The sequence below is a fragment of the Lepisma saccharinum genome, chromosome 18, assembly GCF_977018435.1.
Source record: "Lepisma saccharinum chromosome 18, izLepSacc3.1, whole genome shotgun sequence".
NCBI lineage: Eukaryota > Metazoa > Arthropoda > Insecta > Zygentoma > Lepismatidae > Lepisma > Lepisma saccharinum.
In genome coordinates, this window is record NC_139246.1 from 22,655,780 (window position 1) to 22,668,631 (window position 12,852).

The following is a 12,852-nucleotide window of genomic DNA, read 5'->3' on the forward strand; positions in this document are numbered from 1 at the left end:
AAAAATACTCACAAAGTTTATATTGTGTGACCCCATCTAAAATTATAATTTTTCGAAAAACTGTGGAACCATTTATTCTTTGAATTAAATGGTGGTAGAATATGAAAAAATATCCTGGTTCCTGTATTTTTCACTCATAATTTAGATCTAATGCATATTTTACATTGATTACTCTGTTCGAATACTAACCAAGTTAAATTTATTACTGTTATTAACGATAAGAATAAGAAACTTCCTGCTTTTTTGCAACTTGAAATGAAAGATGCCAATTTCCAGAGGGGGGGATGGGTCGACTGACCTACCGACGCCCATGGAGAGAGCGCTTATCTACAACCAAAAGGAAAATGCGTTATATTATTATAAATAGTTCCAACTTTTAAATATAAACAACACATGTGCGTTAGACAATTATAATTTTCGAAACGTGTAAAATATTTTCATTTGATTTGATGAAGTGACGACTGCAGAGCCTACTCCATCGTGTTTGTGTCCAAGATTTTCGTTTTACTGCCTAAATCCACTGATCTTTCAATATCGGGTCTGTCTGAAAACGATGCATAGATACCTGAAAACAATTGTTTGTTCCCTATCTCTCATGTTGAAACCAAAAGCCACACAAACATTGTCGCTTTTTCCGAAGACACTGCCTTTACACCATTGAATTAAATGTCTTTATTTTCAAAACCGGAAGTCCAGTCCCCGCCACCGCCAAGGAAGCACAGAAATGTAAACATCCGATGAATAGCGCCCATAGGTTCACATTTAAATATTTCATAGTTCGAGGAGGGAAAGGCAGGCTCCATGGCCCCTCCACTGGGTACGGGCCTGCTTTCCAATGTTTCTTTTCAAAACGGAAATATGAAACCACAGACTAAAGCTGCAAGAAACTGCATAAGCAAGAAAATGGCGTTTATAAATATGTGAAAAATGATAGTAACTGAAAGTACAGGAACGGTATTGTCTGACTTTCCCACTTCTTGATCGAAGTTACTTCGCATTTCTGCAACTTTTGGCTAATCGCGAAGATAAGGATAAGCGATATGTTGAAATTGATGAATGAGCGGTCACAAAGAACACATGCTCAGGCTGGGATTCGAACCCGGGGTAAGAAAACTATCACTGAACACTATAGCCACATAAAAAATTAATCTAAAAATACAAAAAATAGACATTTTCGCTACAAGCATTTTGTCTGGAAAGACTTCATGTAATTTAAATAGTGAAAGTGTAGCGTGAAAACATGAATGAGGGGTGCCGTGAAAAACAGTAGATTAATGATTGATTAATTTAGTTTACTTTACCTCGCTTTTTGTGTCACTTTTGGCTAATTTGCGAAGATGGGGATGAGTGATGATATAATGGACACTCACAAACATCCATGCCCAGGCCGGGATTTGAATGAACCCGGAAACCCCTGGCGTCATAGCGCGATGTGCTAACCACTCTGCCACGGTGTCCGGTTGGCAGCAGATTAAGTAGGTACCTATGCAAATTATCCCAATGCTGGGGATGATTTATGAGAATTCTTTAATTGGGAGAAAGCATCTCTCCACGTTTCCGCCATTTTTGCACTGCCCCCCCCCCCAAGAAGAAATCCTGCGGGTGGTCTTGGCTAAATATAACTATAATTTTTTTTTAAAAAATGTATCACCACTACAGTTACAACTACTACAAATTTTGTAGGTACCTACAGTAGCGCCCCACTGGTTTCTTTACTTTTTTCTCTCTATATATATATGTCCCATTTTCGTTTCTATCTCATTTTCTTTGCTGTTTACTCTCTCTCTCTTTCTTCACAACTTCTCTTCTCTTCTCTCTCTCTCTTTCTTCACAACTTATCTTCTCTTCTCTCTCTCTTTTTCTTCACAACTTCTCTTCTCTCTCTCTCTCTCTTCACAACTTCTCTTCTCTTCTCTCTCTCTTTTTCTTCACAACTTCTCTTCTGTCTCTCTCTCTTTCTTCACAACTTATCTTCTCTTCTCTCTCTTTTTCTTCACAACTTCTCTTCTCTTCTCTCTTTCTTCACAACTTCTCTTTTCTTCTCTCTCTCTCTTTCTTCACAACTTCTCTTCTCTTCTCTCTCTCTCTTTCTTCACAACTTCTCTTCTCTCTCTCTCTCTTTCTTCACAACTTATCTTCTCTTCTCTCTCTCTTTTTCTTCACAACTTCTCTTCTCTCTCTCTCTTTCTTCACAACTTCTCTTCTCTTCTCTCTCTCTTTTTCTTCACAACTTCTCTTCTCTCTCTCTCTCTCTTTCTTCACAACTTATCTTCTCTTCTCTCTCTTTTTCTTCACAACTTCTCTTCTCTCTTTCTTCTCTCTCTCTCTTTCTTCACAACTTCTCTTCTCTTCTCTCTCTCTCTTTCTTCACAACTTCTCTTCTCTTCTCTCTCTCTCTCTCTTTCTTCACAACTTCTCTTCTCTCTCTCTCTCTCTTTCTTCACAACTTCTCTTCTCTTCTCTCTCTCTTTTTCTTCACAACTTCTCTTCTCTCTCTCTCTCTTTCTTCACAACTTATCTTCTCTTCTCTCTCTTTTTCTTCACAACTTCTCTTCTCTACTCTCTCTCTTCACAACTTCTCTTATCTTCTCTCTCTCTCTTTCTTCACAACTTCTCTTCTCTCTCTCTTTCTTCACAACTTCTCTTCTCTTCTCTCTCTCTGTGTCCCAATTTCTTCCTCTCTAGATGTTTATTCTTGCTGTTTTAGCCGGACCCTGTGCCGAGTGGTGTCGGCCCCGTGGCGGAGTGGTTAGCACATATCGCTACGACGCCGGGGGTCCCGGGTTCGAATCCTGGCTCGGACATGGATGTTTGTGATTGTCTGTCCTGAAAAGTTCTGAAATTGAAATATGAATGAAATGATATGAGTGAATGAAGTGTGATGGGGGAAGCTTCCGCATAGGGGATTTCCTTTATATATATATATATATATATATATATACACACACACACACCGGGTGATTTTTTTTAACCTGAATCAATTGAATATCTTGAAAAAAAATCATCCTACAAAAAAATGTTCGAAATAAAAAGTTGATAGTTTGGAGGGGAAGTTTAGTGGTGCAACAAAAGAACACCCCCTCCCCCTCTTGTAGGTGGGGCGGGGGGCAACTTTGAAATTTCAAATAGAAACCCCTATTTTTTATTACAGATTCGGATTTTACGGAAAAAAATACATACGTTTTGTCTGAAACATTTTTTTCGATTTTTGATAGATGGCGCTATAATCGACAAATTTTCATTTCTTGAATGTTTACACTTTAAAACCAATGTATTTCATTTCCCAATTCATTTAAATTCAAAAAATAAAACATTCTCGTGCATGAACTTTGTACTAATTCTTGACAAATCTTTTGAGATTTCATTAAGCTGGTAATTCGCCTATTTACAACATTTAAAAGTTAGATTCAATATTTGTTTAATTTTTTTTTATTGTTGTGTCAAAGATGCTTAACAAAGCTACAACAGAAAAATAAAATAAAAAAACAAAACATTTTCAAGAAACAGTTCCTTTTTAGACTTTTCCTGTTAAATCATTGTTTGTTTTTCATTGTTTTTTAGATCACAAGAATGCTCCGAGCGATTAATTTGACTAAGCTGTTGATACTTTTTAATATCAATGGATGTATTAACTGTAGAATAGAAAATTGAAATGGTTCTCGTGTATGGAGAATCTAGCAGGAATCTCCGTCAAGCTGTCGTTGTTTATTCTGAGCGTTTTCCAGGCAGGGTGCGTTCTTTCGCTTCGTTTCAACGTACAGTCAATCAATTTACTACTGAAGGAAGTGTTAAACCTAAACAAAGGAATTTGTTTTACAACAATTTCAAGTCCTGGATAAAAAATGTTTTATTTTTTGAATTTAAATGAATTGCGAAATGAAATACATTGGTTTTAAAGTGTAAACATTCAAGAAATGAAAATTTGTCGATTATAGCGCCATCTATCAATAATCGAAAAAAATGTTTCAGACAAAACTTATGTATTTTTTTCCGTAAAATCCGAATCTGTAATAAAAAATAGGGGTTTCTATTTGAAATTTCAATGTTGCCCCCCGCCCCACCTACAAGAGGGGGAGGGGGTGTTCTTTTGTTACACCACTAAACTTCCCCCTCCAAACTATCAACTTTTTATTTCGAACATTTTTTTGTAGGATGATTTTTTTTCAAGATATTCAAATGATTCAGGTTGAAAAAATCACCCAGTATATATGACTTGTGTGAACGATTGTGATTGACGGGGGATACTGCCGAATAGGGGTATTCCTTTTTTTTTAAAAAAAAAAAAAGTGGTTAGAATTAGAAATTCTTTATTCATGGGCGAAGTTCAGCCTGTGGCTGCTCTACCACTTAACCCGCAAAATCTAGTACACTAAAATAAACAAATACAATTACTACTATAACATAAGAATTCCATTACATCTTCACTTCTAAATATTTTAGTAATTAACACACTAAAAAAGATAAAAAACAATTTTTCTCATTCACACACATCAAAATGTTCATCTTGGGTTCAAATCTGTTCATTTTTTGTTTTGATTTCAACATCGCGCTGCGACGCCTAGGGTTCCGGGTTCGAATCCCGCTCGAGCTTGGTTGTTTGCGAATTCCATTCATCAATTTCATCCCTCATCCCCATCTTCGCAAATTAGCCAAGAGGCACAACACGCGAAGTAAAATAAACTAAATCATTCAAGCAAAAAATCTTGCTGTTTTATCTCTTTCCGTTTCCTATTTTCGTACTATCTTTCCACAGGTAGAGTCAGTGAATATCAATAATTAACTAGAATTCCGTACCATATTTTACTGTACTGGTATTACGTGATTAACACTAATCAAAGCAACTTTCTACACAAGCCGGTAATTGATAATACTTCTAAACTATGCCTCGCTGCGTTCAAAATTTGCGATGTCTGCTTGGGAAAATTATCATTTCCGCTAGTAAACATACTCGACGAATGAAAAGTTTAATTGTTTTTACTATATATTTATTTAAAATATTTAGTTATTTAATTTAGCATGTGATATCAGATATTATTCCAATAATCTTGATGAACGTGTGTAAAAATTTAAGTGAAAAAGTATTTACTTTGAACGTGGTAGTTATATCTGGAAATATGGCAGATGAAAGATATGAAGTTACTTACTTGTTGTGTAGTGATGTGATGGGTGACAAAATGTGAACATAAAGGTGTTTCAAGTGAAAGTGAACAGGAGCAAATTAACTAAAGTATGGCAAGTGTAGCAACAGAAGGTGAAGAACGTTTAAGTTGGATAGAATTTTGCGATAGACATGCGAAGGCGGCAGCAATAGATTTTGCTAGGGCGTTTTGCACCTATGTTACTGCGAATTTACCTGAAAATGCAAGGCCTACCATATCGCATCGTGACTTTATTCGAAAATTTATGGACTGCTTTGTTGAACATTTTGAATCAGAACTAGCTAAAAAAAATATTACTAACCATAAGAAGGAGAAAATCGTGAATGGAAATTCTTCCGTCTCGGGAGGTTCGAACGCTGCTTCCAGTGCACCCAGAGCAAATAGTCATGAGGAATTTAGTGACTATTCAGAGGAAAGGGATTCCCCTTCCCCTAAAGCCCACCATAAGCCTTTCTTCAGGCGCCTATCATTTAAAGGACTTAAAAAGGGAAAGGGATTCTTTCATAAACAGCACTCTGATGAGGTGGAGTTATCTTCCCATCATGATAGACATTCAAAACATGACAAACATTCGAAGACTAAGTTGTCAAAAATTGTCGTGGAGTGTAGAAAAGAGGGAATAGTTAATTATTTGATGGGAGAAAATCTCGATGGGACTCAAAAATGGGAGAAGTGTCGCTTGGCATTGGTGAAAACTGTTGGAGGTTACATGCTAGAATTTTACTCACCCCCAAAGGTAAGCTACAGGCTAATCTCATACATGGTAAACAGATACGTAACCGTCATTTCAGTCGTATCTTCTGCTTTTGTGGAAGTGATGTCGTGTGTAAGCATTAAGGCCCAAGTTCCGATTCTTTAATTCAGAACTAACCATGGTGCATGGTGATTTCTATTGTCTTGAAGTTATGTCTGTTAACATTACTTCAGAGACTTAGTGATTTCTTACACTTGTTTTCTGGGAAATTATTTTCCCTTCTTTATACTCCTACGTGCATGTTTGTTTGCTGTCAATAATTTGTTTACTGTGGTGTGGATGCAGACTGCTGCTGCTACACATGCTGCCATGTGATGTGGGGTGCAAAGAAATATGTCCCTAAATGCTAGACAGGTCAGGTTTAGGGTTCTTAGCATTAAAATAAAGCCCGTAAATTCTTTCAGCACCATAATGTCAGAGATCTCCGTTATTTGTGTTTACGCTGGAACCAATTCTATATTACGTAAAACTTCGAAATCTGTTACTCCCTCTGTCCCATAATTATAGTCCGGTATGCCAAAATGATAACTTTTTATTTGTTTTTTTTATACTTGATCGGCTAATTTGTACTGATCCTTGAGTAATAACATTGTATGACTCATTCCCGTGTTTCATTTTCTTCTTCTGTATACGCAAATGTCACAGTTTGAATATCGGACAAGTATTTTGTGACAACAAACAAAAGTGTACCGGACAATAATTATGGGACAGATGGAGTATTAAGAAAGAATTCAACAGGTAAGAGTCTAGTTTACGTCCTTTTCCTAAGGAATACGTGTCATATATCATTGGAAAGGTTATTTTATAAGGAATTCAACAAAGTAAATCCCAAGGCGAGGAAAAGTTTCCTGGAGGAGAAAATCGAGAAAAACCGATGTTCTCCTGATTGAACGTACTGAGGACATTTTTCGATGATGAAGCACATATTTAGGGGTGAAATGAGTGCTAATGGAACCTAACCTAACCTCGTAGGCGTACCTCGTTCCCGTGAATGGTTAGTGACAGAAAGTGTAAAAAGAAAAACTTACTTACTCTACGGATGCCGGCTGTCTGCTAGAACGGTTTTGTCAGCAGGCAAGAAGGAGTGCGCAAGAAAGATGTAAACGGGTCAGAAGGAGTGGGCAAGAAGGACGTAAACTAGACTCTAGCCATTCAACATAATTCTTGAAGGGGTACAGTGTGTTAACGACCCCCATTCGTGCAGCACCACGATCAAAGCATCACATGATCATATAAATATGTTGGTAGCACCAAACAACTAGATTCCTTTGCCTCTCTGTACCCCTTCAAGAAAGTGAAATATTTTGCATGATTTATGAAGATTACATTGTTCATGAACTTTTTGTTGTTTTTAGCTTGGGGAAACATGTTATTGTGAAGTACGTCTATTACCTTAGCATGTTACCTCACTGTGAAGCAGAATAGCTCAAAGGCTTCACGCAAATGAATATAACACCCAACATGACATTCCACAACAGCAGCTCTAATTTTATATCGTTAGGTTTGGGGCTGATAACAATTTCTGACGTGTTCTTTCTCTATTTTAGTGTGCATACAAATAATAATTAAATAAAATTTTAATAATAAAAAGCAGCGAAAGTTTTCCAATATGGCAGGCCTTAATTATGCAGGCCGTACTTTGGGATCAAATATCTCCGTTATTTGTGTTTTCCGCATGCTGCTGAAACCAATTTTATATTACGTAAAACATTGATGTCTGTTAATTTTAAAAAAAACAACATAATTCTTGAAGGGGTACAGTAACTAACGTGCATTTTTTTTTCACAATTATAATTTTAGTAATGCCTACGTTATTAGGTTAGGAGAACCAGATTTAGCGCTCTAAGCAACCAATTTTCGTAATGTTCCATACTGCTTGTGCACGTATATATGGGCCCCTTGCCTAACATTATAATACCTTGATACATTTTTTGAAATGAGACTGACAAGACACACTTGTTAAAACTGGAGTTGATGAAACCATATTGAAACAACAAGGATTTTGCTGGGTCACCATGTGAAATCACCCAGAGCAGGTTGCTTCATAGGCATGGATTTGCTTCCATTTTTTTACTGATAGATACTTGGTCCAATATGACAAATATGTAATATTAGACTTGCCCAACAAATATGCTGAAAATTTGAAGATTTTCAAAAATTGGGTGGACAGACGAATGCACCATATGACACAAAATTTGCTATATCTCGGAAACTATGTGGAATATTGTGATATTAGGTATTGTTGGAGAGGAGAAGAACAGTCCTAACAGAGAATAACTGTTACCACTCTTACCTGCTCAGACGAAAAAGAAACACTCCACTTCGGGTAACTGTTTGATAGTTAATCCCAGGTTTGGTACTATTATATTTAGGTCTAGGAATTAATTCGTGCGGTTGTTACGCACACATTGAAGCTGTAGTTCAAACACAAAATACATAAATACCTTAAGAAAAATATTGTCCATCGTGAGCCACCACTTTCGCCCATCTGTCAGGCAAGTTACGGATTCCGTAGCGAAAGAAGCTATCCAGTCAGAGACCCATTTTTTGATATCTTCTGAAGAAGTGAACCGCTGTCCAATCAAATCGTTATTCATGCAATCGAACAAGTAGTAGTCCGAAGGAGCAACGTCTGGTGAATACAGCGGGTGGGGTAAAACTTCCCATCCGACATTTTCTAAATAGGTTTTGACCGGTTTTGCGACATGTGGGTGAGCGTTATCATGTTGAAAATTAAGTTTATCATGTCTGTTCTCCCACTCTGGTAGTTTCCTGGCCAGAGCTTGCTTCAAACGCATTAATTGTCATCGATAACGTTCTCCATTAATAGTTTCACCCGGTTGCAGCAGCTCATAGTACACCACACCTTTCATATCCCACCATATGCACAGCATAAATTTTGCACAGTGAATATCTCGTTTCGGTTGTGATGTGATAACCGTCGCTGCGCTTTAACTTGCAGAACGATTATCAATGCAAATAAAATTGCGTAATTAACGATAACCGTTATATTTAAAATAAATACAATACAGGCGCAGAAAATCTCACAACTTCCATCACCATTTTTAGTACTTATTATTTCTCGTTACTATGGTTACAGCAATTTGATTTCTTGTATTTTATATAGCGTGATAAGATGATTATAACAATATATATATAAAACAAACATGCATAAGTTAAAACAACATCAATAACATAAATAATATTAACTTTGAACATGACAATTTGAGAATAGGACAGTCTCAAATCTCTCCCCTTCTCCTGGAAAAAAAAATGAACATAACATTTTTTTTTTTTTTTTTTTTACATAATATATAAGATTTGAGTCCTGCTTTTAATATACGTACACTCGTCAGGATAATGAGAAAGTTCACTTGACATAATGAACCAATTCACAAATTTACAATACTCTTTTTACTAAAGTTCTGAAAATGTCATCTTATTGTTCGAATTTACAGCTACTTATGCATTACTTCATAACAATTACATTAGTTTAAGCAATTCTTCCTTTTTCTCATCAGAACAATTAAATTTCTTGATATTTGACAAGTTCTGCCTTGTTGTTATCTTATTTCCGTCCATAGACATCAAAATTGTATAATTGTTTTTCACAACATCAACTCGGGCCTCCCGATGGCGCAGTGGTAGCGTCGTCGCCTTGTAATCAAGGGGTCCCGGGTTCGATACCCGGTGGAGGCACATGGCACAGTGGTTCGGATCCCACTTTAAACTGTAGGTCCAGTCCCGATTAGCCTTACTGTGCATAAAGTGGACTTAAAACACCAACTCAAACCCAAACAACATCAACTATATAGGGTCCAAGCCATAATTCCATAAACTTATGAATTTTCTTGTTAATTGCACTACTATGTTCATGATTTTTCACTAAAACAATATCACCTGGGACAATCTTCAATTTATTAGCATCACACTCAATAGTTTTGGGCTTATATCTTTCCTTAATATGTGCTTTGGCGATAAAATACTTATGTTTCCAGGGCACAAACTTTAAATCGTCTGGCCAGTTAATTTGATTGATAATTGAATCCTTTAATTCGTGATGAAGAAAAAGTTCACTAGGTGTGAAACTTGTTATTTCCGAAACGGAATTATTAAGAAGTCCTGTTACATGATTCAAATATTTTACCCAGTCCTGATGATTTTGCGAAGTATATAATCGTAACAATCGTATTAACTCTTTGTTGTACCTTTCCACAGGATTTGCGAAAGGCGAATAAACTGACGTTGTGATATGTTTTATGTTGCAGTCATTCATATATAACTTCCACTCTTGTGATTTAAATTGGGAACCGTTATCTGATAATATTACCTTACATGCTGGATAGTGGTAAAAATACTGGAGCTTGAATTTGTTAATTATTTCACGTGACATTGCCTTCCTTAACGGATAAGCCATTAAAAATTTGGACATCGTGTCAACTATTGTTAATATGTAACTATATCCTTGTGATTTGGGTAACGGTCCAACAAGATCTATTGATAACATATCATGTGGAGTAGTAGAATATACATGCAATTCATCCTTACTAATTTTTGTGTGAGCTTGTTTAGTTTTTGCGCATGTTAGACAGTCGTTCAAATACTGCTTGATACTAACTTTCATTTTAGGCCAATAATATAAACTTCTGCACTTACTAAATATTTTATAGTATCCAAAATGACCTTGTAAGTCATGTAATTTATGAAGAATTTTGGGTACAACAATAATTGGTACTACAAGTTTCCGCTTGACTTCTTTCAAATGTTTCAGGAATAATATATTATCTTGAATCGAATATTGCCTTTTTATATTCTTCGACAAGTTCCCATTTTGTAACTTTTGTACAATGGCACTGCAATAAGAATCCGAATTTTGACTTTCTTGCCAAAATGTTACACTATCTTCGTCAAGAAAATCAAGACTTATGTTATTTACATATAGTTCCGATAGAGTTGGAAAACCTGTACTTAAATGAGGATATCTGCTTAAAGCATCTGCAGCTTCATTAGATTTTCCCGGCACGTGATATACATTATAATCAAACATTTGTAATTTCAAACTCCAACGATTTAATCGTGGATTCAAAGTTTTAGTAGATTCTAGCCAAGATAAAGATTGGTGATCGGTAAACAATTTCACCTTAGTTCCAGCTATGTAAATGTAGAATTTTTCGAAAGCAAATAATATCGCTAAGCATTCAATCTCGTGAGTATTGTATGATAATTCATTGCCTTTAAGAGATCTGCTAACGTATTGAATTATACATGGTCCTTCTTCAGAATTTTCAGTTGAGTCTTGCCATAGAACAGCTCCTATTCCTTTCTTCGAACCGTCTGTGTTGACATTGAAAGGCTTCGTGAAATCTGGTTGATACAAAGCGTTTGGAGATATCAGTGACTTGCGGAGGTTTTCAAAAACTGAAGCATGAACATCATTCCATTGCCATTTTGATTCCTTTTTCAACAGATCATACAAAGGCTGTGCCATTTCAGCAAATCCTTCAATAAACTTTCGCCTCCAAATAGCTAATCCTAAGAACCTTCTCAATGAGCGTTTGTTTGTTGGAATTGGAAAATTAATAATTGCTGAATTCTTTGCAGGATCAACCATAATTTTATCACCGGACACTATGTGTCCAAGGAAGCAGATTTCTTTGTAAGCAAACTTACATTTGGAAAATTTAATAGACATATTGACACCCTTTATCTTTTGTAGAACTAGTTCTAAATGTTGCATATGTTGAGACCAATTTTTGCTGAAAATTAGAATATCATCCAAATAACAAACAACAAAATTTCTGCAATCGGTGGAGAATATTTTATTCATCCTGTCCTGGAAAACTGAGACTGCTGAACGAATCCTAAACGGAAGATAGCGGAAAAGATATTGTCTGCCTCTATAAGAAAAAGCTGTGTAAGGATATGAATCTTCAGTCAACGGTATTTGAAAATAACCACATGATAAATCGATTGAAGAAAAATAAACACATCCTAGGAACCTCTGTAACAGTTCGTTGATTGCTTCTACTCTCACTTGTGGAGAGCTAACATGTTGATTAAGTTTCCTAAAATCGATCACAGGTCTCCAAAGTCCTCCTTGCTTTGGCACTATATGTAGCGGGTTAAGATATGGTGAAGAATCTTGGTAAATAATTCCCCATTTCTCCCACTTGGAAAGCTCTTCTTCTAAAGGTAGTCTCCTTGATATTGGTATGGGATAAGGTGTGCTTGTAATAGGTGTTACAGTATCTAATTGAATCTTGTAAGGTTCAACAATTGCTTTTCTAGGTTTATCTGAAAATTGTACGTGATAATACGACAGAAGTTTGAATAAATCAGCTTTCAGCAAATTGTCTAAATTATCATTTCTAAAAACAGACTCATAAATGGACTTCTTTGATGGCATATATTCTACATCATCATTCAAAGTTGACGCATCACGTAACAATCTACATGAATAACTTTCATTATCATTTAATGTATCTTCGGAACAAAAGTTAGACTTTGTACAATACTTCAAATCTTCTGTAGAAGAACATTGCCGAGTTAAAACAGAGGAAATTTCCTTTCCTTTATCATTTAGCAAACTTACATTCCCTTCTTTAAAATCAATTACAGCTTTATATTTCCTCAAAAATGGAACTCCTAAAATGACATCGGCATTCAACTCTTTAAGAACAAAAAATTCCATAGAAAAGTATTCGTTCTTTATCTGCAGATTAATAATTTTACTGTCAACAACTTTACACTTCTTGGATCCAGCGAAACCGGTGAGTTTTACATCTTCCATGTTATCCAGTTTAATGTTGCCAATCAAAGACGATAGTTTACACCAAACGTCAAAATTTAGAACATTTGCCTGACTTCCAGAATTTATAATACAAACTACAGGTATCTGACAAATAATTCCATGAATAACTGGAACTTCAGTTAATGGAA

The 12,852-nt window shown here is 35.9% G+C and overlaps 1 protein-coding gene across 1 annotated transcript in view; it reads left to right on the plus strand.

Annotated features, from left to right (window-relative positions):
• Positions 1 to 5,122: 5,122 nt before the first annotated feature.
• Lnk (SH2B adapter-like protein Lnk) overlaps positions 5,123 to 12,852 on the plus strand; it is a 41,465-nt gene continuing 33,735 nt past the window's right edge. The window contains exon 1 of the mRNA XM_083140325.1: positions 5,123 to 5,895. Coding sequence (XP_082996451.1) covers positions 5,230 to 5,895 — 666 coding nt within the window. The 5' untranslated portion in view covers positions 5,123 to 5,229. The remainder of the gene's footprint in view (positions 5,896 to 12,852) is intronic.